Source organism: Sebastes umbrosus, chromosome 12 (assembly GCF_015220745.1).
Source record: "Sebastes umbrosus isolate fSebUmb1 chromosome 12, fSebUmb1.pri, whole genome shotgun sequence".
Classification (NCBI taxonomy): Eukaryota; Metazoa; Chordata; class Actinopteri; order Perciformes; family Sebastidae; genus Sebastes; species Sebastes umbrosus.
This window is the reverse complement of record NC_051280.1, coordinates 21,414,718-21,432,672: the sequence shown is the minus strand read 5'-3', so window position 1 is coordinate 21,432,672 and position 17,955 is coordinate 21,414,718. Positions and strand designations below refer to the sequence as shown.

At 40.6% G+C, this 17,955-nt stretch overlaps 1 protein-coding gene across 18 annotated transcripts in view; it reads left to right on the top strand.

The window, feature by feature from the left end:
- LOC119498852 (receptor-type tyrosine-protein phosphatase S-like) overlaps window positions 1–17,955 on the top strand; it is a 75,499-nt gene that overhangs the window by 32,786 nt on the left and 24,758 nt on the right. For 8 of the 18 annotated variants that reach the window (XM_037787927.1, XM_037787926.1, XM_037787936.1 and 5 more), the window contains exons 6-8: window positions 8,945–9,055; window positions 14,923–15,192; window positions 16,368–16,747. In XM_037787927.1, coding sequence (XP_037643855.1) covers window positions 8,945–9,055; window positions 14,923–15,192; window positions 16,368–16,747 — 761 coding nt within the window. Of the gene's footprint in view, window positions 1–8,944; window positions 9,056–9,792; window positions 9,805–13,580; window positions 13,596–14,922; window positions 15,193–16,367; window positions 16,748–17,955 lie in introns of all 18 variants that reach the window. The other 10 variants (XM_037787940.1, XM_037787938.1, XM_037787932.1 and 7 more) reach the window with 3 other exon arrangements.

Sequence of the window (17,955 nt, the reverse complement as noted above, 5' to 3'; positions counted from 1 at the left end):
TCCTCTCTGAGTTTATCTGCATCCTTTGGGGGTGTAAAACCTTTTTAAAGCCAATTTCATAAAAAGGATAATTGTGCCGCCCTTAAGCCAAGAAAAAAAAAATGCTGTTTTTATTAACATTTGGGAGAAAAGATTATAAAAAGATGACACTTTAAAGGCACAAATCTCTCTCCGTCGTGAATCATAAATGTAAAAAAAAAAAAGACATGGCAGCTTGCAAATGCAAAAAGAAGCCAATATAGACTTATTACAAGTGGGTTGAAAAAGTTTACACACAATTATAAAGTAAATCCACTTTGAAATTAAATGCTTAATATAATAATCAATCTACTCCTAAACAACCATAATTCTCTTTTCTCAAAATCAATAGATACACAGATAGGAGTTTAACTGATGCTCCTCTTATCTTTTGACCCGCCCAGTCTAAACTTGTGTGAAATGAGTTCAATGTCTTCAGATCTGAGCGTAAGATCTCTTAAATTGCCAGAGACGGTAATGGGGAGAAGAGGGAGGGAAACGTTTTTGCAGCTACAGAGAAGAGAAAGAGTGTTTCTGTGCAGACAGATCGCGGGGTGAATACAGAAGAATCGCATCTCGTGCTTAAGACCGTTTGTTCAGCTTTGTTTATGCTCCTCTGTATAGATGATACAGTGTCTCTTAGAGTAGGCAGACACGTATTTTCTCAGCCATTCTCACTCAGCCGTCCTCGGGGGGAATGAAAGCGATGGTGAGGCGAAACCATTTTGTTGTTGCTTCATCCATATTCTCTGTGCAGCGCTCCTCCGTCCTGCCAGCTCTGATATCTGCCTGCTGTCAGCCAGTATCCTTCACTGATCACTAGTGCCCTCTGTCAACCTTGTGTCTGCATCTCTGTTCGCACAGTTTGCTATTACACTGTTGAAACTAATTTAAGTCTCACACTTTCCAATTTTTAGTTACTGTTGCTACACCTGTCAACAGTGTTAGATTTAACCACATGACTCTTTTAGGCATTTTTGAAAGAATGGGTCTCTGATTTCACACAGAAGCAGACAAAAGCTTCTCATTTATAGCCAGTGAGCGACGATTTTGCCGGCTTTAACTTTAACTAGCAGGTTTTTCTCAGCTATAGGTTGAGAGGAACTAAGTAGATTTACTCAAGTACAGCACTCAAGTAGGAATTTTGAGGTACTTGTACTTTACTTGAGTATTTTCCATTTTTTGCTACTTTATACATTTATTTTATAACTTAAGTTACTTTACAGATTTCGATTGTTAATACAAAATATAAATCACATAATTAAGAAGCCCCACCTTTACCAGCTGCAACATTAAAGTGATTAAGTCATTAATGCATCAATATTTATTATCCAGTAATATAATATATATGATTTTGGCCATTCTGCATACTTTAAGTATATGTCGATGCTAATAGTTTGGTACTTTTACTGAAGTAAGAGTTTGAATGCAGGACTTTTACTTGTAACTGAGTATTTTTGTATCGCTACTTGTACTTAAAGATCTGAGTACTTCGTCCATCTGGCTAGTAACTAGCTAATTATTGCTCCATTAACTGTGTGAGTTAGTTGTAAACCCTGTCTCTGGCTGACTCAAAACTAATAACACATGAAAGTAGGGCTGAACGATTTTGAAAAATTATCTAATTGCAATTATTTTTGACTGATATTGCAATTGTGATATGATTTGCGATATTAGAGGGAATGATCATTTATACATCATTATTCTCATTTTCATTGAAAAATACATTAAAACGGTTATGGTGTGATGTTTGCGGGGATCTGTCCCAAAAAAAAGAGTTTTCTTAAGTCTTTAGAATAAGATGTGTAGGCCAGTACATCTCTGCAGCACCACAATATTTAATTTAAAATGGTATTTTTGACACCATTAACAAATATTGTACCTCCTACAGTTTGAAAACTGCAGTAGGCCATATTGCGATTTCAATTAATTGTGCAGCCCTACATGAAAGGGTCTCAAATATGCATTTGATGGCTACATACCGTGTGTTATACAAAGCTATATGTCCCAGGCAAAAAGTGAAATGTAAAAGACGTGGAAATAAATGTTCAGCTTTGTTTTGTATTGCAAAGTAGAGCTATTAGACCTAAATATGAAAATGTCAGATCCAACTGTTGGGATGTTGGGCTTATAGAGTTGGTTTGCAGAACATGCTAATGTTTGCAGCAGAAAAGATTAAAGAAAAGACACCAAAATCTTTATATATAGAGAATCGCTCTTACTACAGCCCCATACACACCTCGTCAACATGTGGAGAAATCTAAGCTTGTCTGGCCAGCCATGCCTAGTTACGGTTGCTATGATACTGTATGGCGATATGATGGGACAATGGGGTTTAATGAATGGTCAATCGTAGTGTTTGCAGGTAGCATTTTCTGTGCCGAGTACAAGTTTCAGCTCCTACATCCATTTTTTCCAGTAACCCACTGATGTGTAAAAATGGATCCTCACCACTGTGACATACAGAATACCTAAAGTGTAATTGCTTCTGTAAAAGGCTCTGCAGAGGGTGTGGGTGGAATTTAGCCACCAGCCAGTGTTGCTGCTGCATGGATGCAGGTGAGACAATAGATTTACTCCTAAAAAAAAACTTTTAAAGCTGCAGTATGTCCAGCGGAAACCTCAGAAACATGCCAGAGGGAGCAGTGTAGTGATCCATAATTAGGATAAACACTATGCAAATGTTTGTCTATTCTCTGCTTATAATTTATGAGAAAGCATCGGTGGCCTTGGAGCTACAAAATAACAAAGAAACCTCTCTGTGCATCTTGAAGCAATAGTTTCTCTCTTAGTAAGTGCAGTAATATCCTTGGTATACAGTATCTATCATAATAAGTTTCACTCACACAGAGACATGACACTGATCCACCGGTACAGAACATGAGGCCACGTATCACATCAATGAAACCGTAGCAAGACAAATGGCACAGTGCGACTCACCGCAGGGTTTAATAGGATTTCAAATCACCAAAAGCATCGCAGAGCTGAACAACAAAATGCGCTGTATAATGAACCAAACACTGCAGCGAAATGACTTGGAGGAAATCAATTACACCTGAGCTACACACAAAATAGCACCGAGATGTGTTATGGATGAAACACTCCTTTTAAAATCTGTTTAATGGGGGCACCTTCCAAGCATCGCCTCTGATTTAGTGGACGGCTGCCAGCTCTCGTTGGACCGCAGCCAGGGATCTGTTTTGGGCCAAAATTATTGTTTTCTCTCTCTCTGTCTCTTTCCGTTTTCTCTCTCTGTTGGGTCTTGAAAATATTTTTATGGCCCATATGGGTCAGGATGAAAAACGATATTGAAAATGACTGCACTCAAAAACATCACAAAAGACGACTCTTAGCCATTTCACGGCTCATAAGTATCCATCACCTGCGGCGTCCTCCCACTGCAGGTAACGGCCCAAACGATGGCCATCGACAGTTGTGAACACGCCTACGTGAAATCTGCACACACGCGCCATCCGGTTTCCTGAGGGTTCAAAACATACGGCACAGTATAGAGCTGAACTTTCCCTGACATCTTTATACTTCGACCAAGGCATCCATCCATGTTTCCATGCCATCTGCTGTGCCGGTTTAGATGTGCGTGAGGAGACCCATGACAAGCGATCTGTCTATCGCTGACATTTGGGACTGAGATCTGGAGAGTTTACCTAAGCTGTTAACAGCCCTCGTAGACCTACACTAACAGATGGCATGCATTACGGACCCCAAGGTTGACTGCTAGGTAATGGATGGACCCGTCCTGGCCAAGAACTGTGATCTGATCAAAGGTTGTTGTCATGGTAACGGTCACGGTATAGGTCACTTTTATCGGAAGCAACAAGGGAAGTGATTAAAGCATAAAGACACATTTTAGTTTCTTTAAATCAGCTTTACATTACAACAGAGATATTTTGACTAAACACGGAAATAATTTTTTTTCAGGCGTCCCTTTAAATGAGTTATGACTGTTTTTTATTGAAGGCAGACTTTCATCTCAAAATGTTGCCTGCTGTGCATCATTAAACACCACCGAGGTTATTTTTGGTCCCGTTTGTTTGACATCTGTTTTTGAGATATCCTGCTGACTAACAGACAGACAACGAAATTTGGTGGGAAATAAGGACACAGGCCAGAAAAACAAATGATTCGTTTTTAGTGAAGATCCAGGATTTTTTTTCTTTTTAAAAGATTTCCTAAAATGCCGAGATAAACAAATCCATTATAGATCATGTTTCTAGTCTGACAGAAATGTTGTTTATGCTGTGGTTTGTTATATTTGTAGATTACAAAAACTTGCTTATCTTAATTTTCGGTTCAGTTCAGTTCAGCTTTATTCTCCCACTAGGGGAAATTAGGTTTGCAGCCATAATAAGCCAAGCAGTCCACATAAAAACAAAACATAAAAACAATACAAGCAGAGTCTGTTTGTAAAATAAATTACGAAACAAATAAATCAGCAAAGAATCAATAGCAATTGAATACATTTTTAGTTAGGTCTGTAGAAAATCGTGAAAAATACCCGTCACAATAGAGCCTGTGGCGCCATCCTCAAATTTCTGATTTTTGTCTGATTACCAGTCCGAAACTTAAATATATTCAATTTACTGTTATACTTTATGAGACTAAAGCACCAGCAAATATTCACATTTGAGAAGTCAGAACCAGAATATTTGTCAATTTGCTTAAAAAAAAAAAAAAGACTTAATGATTAATCGGTTAACCCCAAAATTGTTGAAGATGTAAATTTTCTGTGCAGCCATTAAAGAGGACCTATTGTGCTTTTTCCTTTTCCTTTAGTGTGGTATATAGTTTTTTGTGCATGTAAAAGGTCAGCAAAGTTACAAAGCCCAAAGTCTCCTGAACTGCCTGAAACACCTTGATTGAAGTCCCGCCTTTTCTTCTGTAACGTGGTGATGTCACCAAGTAACTAATTTGCATAATACCTGCCTAGCGGCTAGTTTGGCACGCCCTCAAACAAAACTAGTTAGAGCCGAGCTGGAACGGAGCCTGAAGAGTTTGGTCCGGTTGACCAATCACAACAGAGAGTGAAAAGAGGAGCTGCAGCACAGCCGGTCTGAGAAAAATAAAGCCTTTTTTTAACATTAAAGCATGTAAACATGTTCTAGTAGAAACCTAAAATACAAGACAATGAGCATAATAGGTCCTCTTTAATGGACTAATTGTTTCAGGTCTAAATGGATCACACTGTATACTCATTAGCTAACTTGCTTTAATGTTTTTGTGTTCACCTCCCAGGAAAACTTCCAAACTGTTTACTTTTAAATTGCGTTAATTAAACCGTGTTGTGGTAAAAATAGCGCCCGTCTGTCTTCATTGTCGGTAAATGTCCGATCCAAGTTAAAAATTAACGTCTCACCTCGTGGGAGACGGGAGTCCAGTTGATCTGTTTGACCCAGATGTTCTGCAGAGCTATCAGGTTAGCCGTATCTGTTGTCATCCGATCGGCTGAGTCTCAGCCCAGCGGACATTATACACCATCCGCGATTTCACAGCAGCTCAATTTACTGAAGTCACATCTCATTCTGGGTCTGTCAGCAGCTCCCAGACTCACTAACAAACTGCTCCCCCTCTTTTTCTCTGTTATCTTTCACTTTACCTTTTTTTTTTTTTACCGCTTTTAGTCCTGCTTTTCCACACATTATATTTGTCCACTGCCAGTTGTTTACACTGTGTGTTTATGTATAAATGTGGTGACCTTTAAACATGCATATACACTGAACATCTGTCTTTCTCCATGTATGGTAACAGCATGTTTTGCATAAAAGAAGATTTCAATCGCCCGTCTCAGATTTGTGCTGATGGTTAGCCATATGAGCTGCTTCCAGCTGTCAGATGAGTTCTTGTTTGCAGAGCTCCACCTGTCCAGCTCCATCTCTCCTCCACTCCGTCTCTCCCTCGCTTCTCCTTCTGCCTCCACCTCTTTCTTGAGAGGAAGCTCGGCTCGTAGAGCAGATAATTTATTCCTGTTTATCTCCCGACTCTGCCCCGTACCGCGGGGAAATGAGAGATGGAAAAACAGAGCGAAAGAGGAGGGCACGCGCTGTTTTCCTTTCATGTAGCTGCAGAAGACAGAAGCAAATGGATGACAGCTTCAGCTCGCAGGGCCTCAGCTCACTAAACACAGTCGAGCACACAGTTGTGCCCTCGCTGTGTTTAACAAGTCAAACTTTGCCTCCTTTGAGAACTTCTGCATATGCCGATCAACTATTGTGTAAACTGTGAATCACACACAGAAGCTTTTAGTGCTCAACTGGCCTGGTTTTTAAGATTTAATATTTAAAAGCTTGTTTTGCCGTTAGGATAACACACCATGTGAAAGTATCTGCAGTGAAGTAGTGAGTACATTAAGAATTAGATTTCATTTTGAGATACTTCTGCTTTCATGAGTAAAGGGCTGCAACTCGTGATTGTTTTCTATCTATTATCTTGTTTTGCCTGACCATCAGTCCAAAACCCAAAGATACCGTAAAAATAATGATATGAAACCGAGAAAAGGAACAAATCCATGTTTGAGAAGTTGGAACCAGATCATGCTAAAACAATTAATCCATTGTCAAAATAGTTGTCAGTTAGTTTTCTGTCAATCGACTAATCGCTTAATCAACTTCATCTTTGCTTTACTGAAGTATTTCCATTTTATGCTACTTTGCACATCTACTCTACTCTGGATGATACCACACTACATGTCAGAGGGAAATATTTTACATTTTATTAACATTGTTGATGGCTATAATTACTTTACAAATTAAGATTTTCCATACAAATCATATGATAATTTTATTAAAAAAAATGATGCATTATTATAGATTAAACTACAGCAATATATGAAGTATTGCATGAAAGTTAAATCTTGATCTAGTAAATAGAAGTTTGATCAAAGCATTAGCATTAACATAGCAGAAAACAACTATTGGCCATGTAAAGATATAGTGGAGTAATGTTAACCCTCTGTGTGTGTTGTAATCAGAGCTTCTCTGTGCTTTGTTGACATAGCCGGGCCGGCCGCGCATGCTTTTAGTGCAGGTTCGTGCATATGAGCGTGACGTGACCCACTGGTGGGAGCATGTCTATGTACCTCCGTTGGTGCCATGCCATTGTTCTGACAGCCCATTATTCCGAAACCCCATGACCCGCCCTACTCTACCTCTACTCTCTCTGGCTTAACATGATATTTTTATCCTAACCTTAACCAACCCAGCCAACATAGGGCTGAGTTTTGCCGTTCATTTCACTGTTAGCGTTGTTAGCACCGTTAGCTAGGGGCCACCAGCTCAGCCGTCGCCATGTTGAGAGCCGTGCGGAGGCAATGCAAATGCTCTCAGTCTCGCATTTAGCACTTTTAAGAAATAAAAACAAAACTCAATGTCTACTTATTAGTTTATTTAGTGGGCTTCTTTTTTGCTTTTTGCAAATGCTTCAGAAAAAGCCAACAAGTGAATCATGATGTGATTATTTTGTCAACTTATATTAAATGTGATTATAGGGTCAGTTAACCCAAATTACAAAAACAAGCACGGTATTTTGTCTCTTATCTTTTTTTTTTTATGGTGTGCTGAAGTATTGAGGTATTCATCACTTCTGCTGCTACCTTAATACGATATATATTAATAGAATTGTGAAAATGTGAATGCATAATTAATTATAATGCAGTTATATAATATATGAATAATTTTACCTTCTGAAAGGGTCAATTCAGCATAATCATTAAATGCACATTGTGCTTATAATACTTCTGTAACTCAGAAAGCAGGACTTTTACTTGTAATCGAGTATTGTGGTATTGCTACTTTTACTGAAGTAAAGAATCGTTCACCACTGTGTATACAGTATGTGTGTATGTGAAAGTGCAGAGTGTATTATATATCCTGTTTCTCTATATATCTCCAAAAATCTCACAAGCCAGATCCCTTTTATCAGTCTCTCATACGATCTGATACAAAACACTGCTGTGCTTTGTATCAGACTTAAACTAGCTCGGCGTATGTGTGTGTGTGTGAGTGTGTGTGTGTGAGTGTGTGTGCGTGCGTGAGTGTGTGTATGTGTGTGTGAGTGAGTGCGTGCGTGTGTGTGTGTCTCAAGTGCATTTTGAGTTGTGTCTTTTTCCTCTCCTCCTGCAGCAGTGTAATCCATGGTTTTGTGCTTCCTCCTCAGGCTCCATGTCAAAGTCAGTTTCAGATGAGATGACTGTGACAGAGCAGACTGAAAGAGCAAAAAAAAAAAAATCACTGCTGGTAATTTCAAAAGGCCGTTAGCAAAAAAAGAAAGAAAACAAAAGTAAGAATAGCACCCTGTGAAACAAAGGAGTACCTGACGAGCGCTGTGTGTAATTATAGCACGTTTAGGGAGACACTGTTTATCACGGTGGGATCAGGGAAGGAGGAGGAAAATTGAGGAAGCAAAAGAAACAAGTTGAGGAGTTAAAGAGCATTGTCGGGTTGTTGCCGTGGGGTAAAGCTTGCCGAGACAGAAACAGGCTTTCTTCATGCTGTAGGAGAGGAATCACTAGCTTGTAAAGCTGTTGTACAACCACAGGTCCTTTAAGTGTCATCTAAGTTTATAAAAAAAAAAGTCATTTTGAGACTTGTTTTGACTCCCAAACTTTCTGGAAGGAATTTCAGATTTTTGAATGTGTTGCCGAGCACGGAAAGAGAAAAATATGTGGTTCTTCTTGAGAGCGCGGCCCATTCAGACGCCGCCTCACACATACAACAACAAAGCTGACTTTATTGGATGTTGAGGCAATAGAAGAGAGGATACCCCCGGGTCCAAATATAACAGAATCAGACCAACAGACAAACATCTCAGGATGAAAAGGAAGGCTGATGGCAGCAGAAACAGTTTCTACAAAGTCGACTGAACATCTTTATCCCTCCCTCTCTGTCTCTCTTTATCACTTCCTGTCTTGCAGGAGCGCTACAGATCGAGAACAGCGAGGAAACGGACCAAGGGAAGTACGAGTGCGTGGCCACCAACTCTCAGGGCGTGCGCTACTCCTCCCCCGCCAACCTGTATGTGCGAGGTAGGACCTGAACCCAGAAATGCACATGCACACACACACACACACACACACACACACACAGACAAACACACATAAATCAACACGATTAAGGTGCTTTTGGTATAAACAAAGTCTTTTTTTTCATTTCTGTGCTTTTTAAACAAGTATTACTAACCCATCCATTGTCTACAATATATGTTGACCCTGTTGTTTGGTATCACCCTTAACAAGTCCACCTTAAACCTCGGTGCGAGCCCTTACAGCGGAGTCAAATTGAACGTGAAGCTGGGAGCACACCTTGGTTTAACTGCATGGAAACATCACTGATCTGTCTACTAAAATGGCTTCTGTACAAGAGGCGGATTAAGAGGAAAAACGTTGCACAAAAAGATGCACAGATTTGATTGGAGATTTGAATGAAATTGGGAGCAATCATGAGATAATCTATTCTTAAATATGTCTACATTAATGGCATCATTTTGCACCCACATGATCCCTGTTTAACTGATTCTAGCCTCTGGACTGTGGGTGCTGATGGCTGAAAGACCACGACCAATGTTGACATTTCTAGTTTTTCTATGTGAAGTGGGATATCGGAGGAGTGTGTGTGCGACGTGCGAGTGTTGGTGAGAGTGTGTGTGATGCAGTGGAGCGAGTGGCTTTGCGCTGGCCGTTTTTATTCTCTCTGTGTTTCCCCGTTCTCTCTCTCCCCCCCCTCACGTCATTGTGTTCTGCATCAACCCCCTCTCATCCCTCAGAGCTTCGAGAAGGTTGGTGTGCTCTTTCTTTTCTTTTGTTACTCCTTTGTTTCAGAAAGCTTCACTTATTGAAACAGAGAGAAACAAAAAAAAATAAAAAAAATAAAAACAGTTAAAGGACACCGGAGAGTAGATTTGAAGTGAAATGTCTCCAAAAAAAAATGAAGAGAGTTGATTTCTCTAAAGCTGCTACGATGATGAAGTGGTCTGCCTACGCAGCAGAGTGCATTGACTGCATTGTGAGGCCTTGTGTGCAGAAACCCTTGGTATTGCCTTCACTCCCCGATCAATGTTTTCTGCATGGTATGATCTTGTTGTCATGGAGACCCAAGAATTGGAAGATTAAAAAAGAGGCGATGTTTGCATGGAAGGAGCGAGAGAGAGAAAGAGAAAGGAGCACCGCTTGCATGTCTGTTGACTGACGGACTGACACAAGAGCATGGCACAGTGTGTGTTGTTCACGCCTATTGATATGCTCGGATTGTGATATTATTGAACTCGTTGTCTTGTCATGTCTGGCTACTGTCTCTTTTTTTTTCTTCTTTTGTATCATCGTGTGTAACGTTGTGTGTCTCAGCACCTCATGTCATCGCATCTGCTCCAATTCTGCACTTGTTGCACTGAGTGGAAATCTTGCACTCGCGCTTGTACATGCCCTTCTGTGTTGACGTCATATGTGCTGTGCAGGTTTGTAGGAGATGCATCAGTTATTTGGCCGGATTCATGCCATAAACTCAAGATGGCGAGAGAATCATCACATCACCTGTGGTGGGAAGTAACTGAGAATAAGTACTGTACTTAAGTTAGTTACTTTACAATTTAAGATTTTACATGACCTTAAACAATATGATGCATTGCTATAGATTAGGCTACACAACAGTATATAAAATATTACAAATTAGCTCCACCTTAACAGTAAAATGATACCTACATATTAATGCATCAATGATTATTAAATTATACAATAATATAACATATCACAGTATACTGTAACCAAGCGGCAACCTCCGGTGCTGTGAAATGAAGCCAGCGCTTAACTGCAGTTCCTCAAATGGCCTCTTGAGGCTGGCTCCAAAAGCGAGTCAATCCCCATCGACCCTAATGTTAAAATGCCCAACTCTACAGCAGAAATAAACATGTTAACAGCCTGGTACAAAATATCCCCGTTCATGACATCTGAACGGTGGGAGAATTTTAAAAGAACTCACCAGTTATATGAAGGCTTAAAGTTTGGCATAATTGAGGGCCGCTTTGCCAATTTTTGGATTAATTGTGAGTTAGGCTGTCGGCACTGCCAAGATGGCAACGAGCTCAGATTTTATGACTCTTTACTTGTGTTCCATGTTGCGCTATGTTTTGGCATTCAGAATTAGCCTGTATCTGCTACTTATGGCCAAAGTTCAGCAAAAATGACACAGTGTTGCTTTAAGTACATTTAGCTAATAATGATAATAATTATGTACTTTTTAAAGGGGAACACCACCTAAATTAATGTTATTTCTAGTAAAGTTCGATCAATGTGTGTGAACATGAGCTCAAAGCCAGAAACCAGAGAAGTAGGTCTCAAACTTGTGATGTCATAAAGTCTGGAGCTGCTCCATAGACAATGAATGGGAGACTGATTTTACCCAACTTAACTTTATTCTATTGCAGTGTTGTTGGTTGTGAAACAGAAAATGTTCCCATATACTCAGATCATTCCCCTGGGTGCTCTCAATGTCATATAGAACATCTCTCCCATTCATTGTCAAGTTTGAGTTTTAGCACTCTAGTTTTTGGATTTGGGAGAGAGTTGTTCATGTTTATTAATATTTTTGGACTGTCTTAGACCATAAGAATAACATACATGAATTTTGAAAATGACCGTACTTCCCCTTTAAGTCAGTGCAGGACTTCTTTGTAATTTAGTATTTTTACATTGTGATATTTAAGCACCTGAATACTGCTCATCTTCAAGATTTCATGCCAACACTCAATTATCAGTATATTTACAACAATATGCCACCTCTACTGTAACACAGCCTGTGCTGTATCTCTGGCTGTTGCTATCTTCCCCAAACACTCCGATACGCCTCCATTGACTGACATTTGAAATTAATCATATCCATTCACATTTTTAGATATCGAGGGGATATTAATGATTCCCTCTTATTACAGTGGATAATGAAAGCAGTGTCCTTGAGACAGACTGGATGATGCTGCGTAAATGTCAGCCTCAGTGACGGTGCTGAACGGGTATATAGCAGTGTGCTGAGACGCAGCGGTAATCCTTATGGCTGTGCCAAGGTCTCCCCAGCCTGTAGCCTCCAGACTCCCTGCAGAGGACGGGGCTAATGATAGCCCCGCTAATAAAGATTGAAGCTCCCGGCTCTCACAAACTGTATAGAAAATGGAGGGGCCCGGCTCGATTAACTTAAAGCTCGGGGCTCTGTGAGCATGTGAAGGATTATCCCTTGTTATGAGCTCACTTTTTTTTTTTTTTTTGTGAAGTATGTCTCTGCAGTGGGTTCTTCTCAGAAATACTGCTGAGTTCATGTTTCAGATTACGAAAACGATCATCTTGAGTCTTCACCTTCATCCTGTTGTTGCTCATATTACCAAACTAATCCATATGCTTAATTAACTGTCTTTTTTTTTGTTTTGTTTTTTTGTCATATTGATGGGTATAAAATAACGGACTGAATGAAAGTGATAGTGTTGTGTCATGCTGCATTGCACCTGCTGTGTGTGTGTCTTGTGCATGGAGCTTTCATGGGTGCAGTCTGTGTGTCTGTCTGTCTCCAGCATGCTCAGATGAGGAGATGCCTGCCTAATCATGTCTGTTTTCTAACAGATCTACCTGTTTTTGTCTCTTTGTCTCTTTCTTGTCTTCAACTTCTGTATCCAATTCTGGGTTATCTTCCGATTATTTTTTTTTCTGCAAGTATTTCCAAATGCTTTGCACTTTATCTGTTATTCATGAAATGATAGTGACGGCAGTCACGGCAATTTTTCTTTTTTTTTTCAATTTGTTGAAATCATGCAAAAATGTTAACTTCTATCCAATTGTCTCTAGATTCTTTGAGTAGGGGGGATGTGGCCCGTGAAGATCCCAAGTAATGACATTAAGGAGTGGAGGTTATGCAGTGAATTTTCCCATATTTTTTATTTTTTTTTTATTTCTTATATATATATTAGAATTACTGCTGGATTTCCAAGTCATCTAAAAAAAAAAAAAAAAAACTCCCATTGTTTTGCTACTGTAACTTTTTATTTTAATATATTTTTATTTCTAGTCTTTTTGCATACTTTTAGAACATTATTTTGCTTCTCACGTTCATGTTTTAGTATGAGCTTCCTAGCGTAGTTTTTGGACAATGTTTCTGCTCTCTGTCTGCCTCCCCTTTCATTCTCTCCTCTCATGCAGAGATGTTTGTCCGTTACTCTCTCTGTCTCTTTCTGTTTCCTGTGTTGTGACCCTGGGGTATCCTCTTCCTCTTCTTCTTCTTCTGTTCCCTTCAACGTCTGATCTTTACTAGTCTTTTTCTCTTACTTTTGAAGCACCTATACTTTCTGAATGGGCCTGACTCTGGTATATAGCCGTGTTTTTAAATAGATCCATGTGTTTTCTTCTTCCTCGCTCCTCTTTTCTTCCCACTTTTTCCCTCCTTCCCCTAAAACCCTCTTCTAATCCTCTCTTTATCTCCACTTCCCTGTCTTCTCCCCTCCTTTACCTCCCCCCCACCCTTTTTTTCTCCTCTTCTTCTTCTTCTTCTTCTTCTGCATTCTGTCTGCACCCTGATGTGTAGGAGCGACAGACACATGTACATAAGTTTATTAACTTATAAACATGCACATACTACCTCACATATCTCTCTCTCTTTTTGCTCGCACTCGTTCTTTCCCGTTCTGCCTCTTTCATGCTGTCTTGGTGTTTTTTTACTTAATGTGTCCAATGATCACTCTGTAATCGCCACAACACCCTTATTATTAGAACCCACTCCTGTCCACATTTCCAATTCATTTGACAACACACTGTATCAGTTATGAATCCTATGTATTGTACAGTATCTTGTTGTACAATGTGGCTGTCCTTTGCTACATTGCCTGTCATTGTCTGGAAGAGAAGCAGAGCTGCCTCTATCTATCTTTCTGTCTCTCTCTCTCTCTCTTAACTTCTTTCTGTCCCTCTATCTGTCTCTCCAGTGTGTCTGCTCTCGTCTCGCTTCTCTCTGTCTCCCTCTCAGTCTTCAGTTCTTCGTTCTCTTCTTTGTGTTTCTCCACCATTTTATCCCTCTTGAGTCGCCCAGGCATGCGAGTGACCTATGAGTTCAGTCTCTCGACGCATCTCTCCCTAACATATAGTCAGCCAAGCTCCAACAGATGTGGTATTGGATATAACTTGCCACTTTACTTGTTCTTCTTATGGGGACACAAATAGCTGGCAGGGCCTATTGATCGGCTCCCATGATGCATACACTCTCTAAAAAAGAAGCCCATCTAATGCAGAAGCACCTCGAGGCACAGAAATCTCAATGAAGTAAAGTTTCTCACTGACGTTTCTGGTAAAGTTTAAGTCATAGCTTGGAGGGGGGAAATGTAATAATAATAATATAATCCAAAACCTGAATCAGAAAGTCTTTTTCTGTTTAAATGAATGATAAACAATAAGATTTTTTTAAAGAAGAGAAACTGACTATAGGTGTCATGTCCTGGTTGAAATGATACTCAAGAGTTTGTCACTATATGATTTTGAGTAAGCAGCTCACTGAATGGTTGAGCTCAACACAAGATTTGTGTCTTTCTGTTGGAATCATCAGTACCATAAAGTAATTGGGACTAAACTTGAAATATCCCTTTGTAATTTTCTGTAAAAACCTTGAAGTTCATTCTCCCCCTTCCTGTTACCTCTCCTCTTTCCTCTCTCTTTCTTTTTATCTTTCTTGCCCTCACTTTTCTCTCTCAATCTCCAACTTGCTTTCTGCCTCTCCCTCTTTTTCTCTCTGATTCTCTCTCCCCACTCCCCTCTCCTTCTTTTTCTCCGCCTTTCTTCTCCTCACTCCCTTCCCCACTTTTCTCGTCCCCCACCTTACCCCTAAACCCCCACCCCCACCCCCTTCCTTTCTACCCCCGACTCTCCTCCTTTCCCAGTGCGCCGTGTGCCCCCCCGTTTCTCCATCCTCCCCTCCAACCACGAGATCATGCCGGGAGGGAGCATCAACATCACCTGCGTGGCCGTGGGTTCGCCCATGCCCTACGTCAAGTGGATGCTGGGCAGCGAGGACCTGACCCCGGAGGACGAGATGCCGATCGGACGGAACGTGCTGGAGCTCAACGGTGTCCGGGAGTCCGCCAACTACACCTGTGTGGCAATGAGCAGTCTGGGTATCATTGAGGCCACTGCACAGGTCTTAGTAAAGAGTAAGAGACGCTCGAATGGCAAAATTAATCATCTGGAAAAGTACCTCAGTTGTTGCTTTATTGAAGGAAGATCCAGCTTGATTAGGTTTCCTCTGTATTTCAAAATGTGTGCGTGTCAGGAGAATTGGATACTCTAAATATCCAGGATGGTAATGTTGCATCTGACTTCTGTCAAGCTCATTTCTCCGTACTTTAACAAAGAATTCTACATATTAAATATGATTAAGGCGCACTCATTATTGTGAGTGATACATAACAGTGTGGGAGAGCATTTAATATGCCCTCTTTGAACAAAACCAATTCAATTAGATTAGATTCAACTTTATTGTCATTGCACACAGTGAGAGCTAGTACAACGAAATGCAGTCTAGCATTTTAATAATATTGCAAACAGTAGTGTAAAGTGCATATACAGTATATAAAGTACAGAATAGCAGTGTTGTAGTCAAGACCACCTAAACAGATACTAAGTCATGACCAAGATCAGAGTGTTTCGAGAACGAGACAACACCAAGACTTTGAGGGGTTGAGACCAAGTCAAGACCAAGACTAAGGAAGGGCGTGTCCCACACTGTATGACTCACTTACACTTACGATAAAATGTGGAACATGCAAACCACTAAGGCACTCCTCAAATTGATCTGAAAGATCCACATTCCCATGAAAACAACCACAGAAAACAAATGAAGATTCCTCTTCATTCACCTCTTTTATTGCCATATATATGTGTGTATAAGTGTACCATGAGAAATGTCTTGATGAAATAATCAAAAGGCATTGCAGAGGTGAATTTTATGTGTGGGAATTTTCCGTTGTATTCTATTAGCAAGAATGATGTTAACGAATAAATCCGACAATGCACTGGCAATTTAGCGATATCCACGCAGTTGTGGACTTGACCGGTCCTGAAATAAAATCCAGGGACCAAGACAAGACCGAGTAAAAATGCGGTTGATTGTGAGACGAGACCCAGACCTTCAAGAGTGGTCTTGAGTACTACAACACTGCAGAATAGTAGGATTAGATGTCACTGTGATATGTTCAAATAAACAAAACAATGTTCAGAACGTACACTATGACTGAATGTATCCTTAACATAGGGACAGAAACCAATAAATAAAAAGTACAAAGTAAGTAATATAATTCTCTTCACCTCCCCTCTCTCTAATCCCCAGCTTTGCCAAAGCCTCCCGGCACACCCATCGTCACAGAGACCACCGCCACCAGTGTGACCATCACCTGGGACTCGGGCAACCCAGACCCCGTCTCCTACTACATCATTCAGTACAGAGCCAAAGGGCCGGAGAGCAAGTACGAGACGGTGGACAGCATCACCACCACCCGCTACAGCATCGGTGGGCTGTACCCCAACACGGAGTATGAGATCAGAGTGTCGGCCTTCAACAGCATCGGCCAGGGGCCGCCCTCTACGCGCGTGGAGGCCCGCACAGGAGAGCAGGCCCCGGCCAGCCCTCCTCGAAACGTCCAGGCCCACATCATATCTCAGAACACGGTGATGGTCCGCTGGGAGGAGCCGGAGGAACCCAACGGACAGGTGGGACTGACAGGTTCTCATTTTGATTTGTTATCAGGAGTAGAAAACATACATTTTACCTTTTATTTTCTTCTCGTCAAACAGCAAAACGTTCTAAATATGGTGGTAAATGTCTACAGCAAAATCACTGGTGCTCAACAAACAAATCCTGTCTGTTCTATATAACAAAGAGCATAGTCCATTCGGTGTGACAGCTCCTAGATTTAGCATCCAGAGCTTCAGATTTTGTCCCATTAATTAAAACTAAAACATATAAAAACTCTGGCATCTCTCATCTTTCAGTGCATTTACCCATCCAGTTCCCCATTTTTTTTTTACATTTTTACTCATAATTTAACTTGTGCACTGTTATTTTTAAAATTTTGTATTTATATATTTATTCATGTCCTTCTTCTTGTGTTTTCTGTTTTACCGCTGCACAGTCGATCACCTTCTGGGGACATATAAAGTGACTGATTGATTAAAAGTAGCATTCTAGTCTTTTAAAACTGAATGGCATTTACGTTCACTTCTACAGACTGACAACAATTCAAAATTGCACAAAAGCCCACATGAGGTTAAAACAATAAAGCCTTAATAAAATCTACCATTGGGAGCTTTTTTCCATCGTGCAGGTTCACGTCCTTAGTAGGGATTGTGTGTCTTGCCAGAGATTTCCCTCCTGTAACTCCCTCGCTACTTTCCCGTCCCTCTAAAGAAAGAAAAGGTAATTGGACTGTCCGCTCTAAGTTAAGAGCACTCCCTCTTGGGGCCGATTTCCTTTTCTAGCCTACCTAACTGTATAGTAGGTTCATAAAAGTGCAAGTCTGAATAGAGGATGGGGATTATAGATATTAAAGAGTAATAGCGGGAGAGGTGGGAGAGGTGGAGGTGGAGGTGGAGGGTGATGGCGTGGCAGCAGGATTACATATACTCTGAACTGCCCATACACAAATCCCACAGGAGGGTCAGGGGAGGTATAGTGATTATATCTTCAGTGTGAGGGCTTGTGTTGGAGCTGGTGAGAGTGAGATTTGTTTATCAGGGTCAACTGCACAACAGCTGCAGATGTGAGGACGTCACCTTGTGACAATGACCTCTGATAAACACCGAACCAACAAATCCACAGGACCATCTGCACCAAAGTAGGACATAACTCAAAGGTGACGACCTCAGCTGTGATAAACTCTAGTTGTGTATGAAAGATGGTATTATGGATTACCATGGGT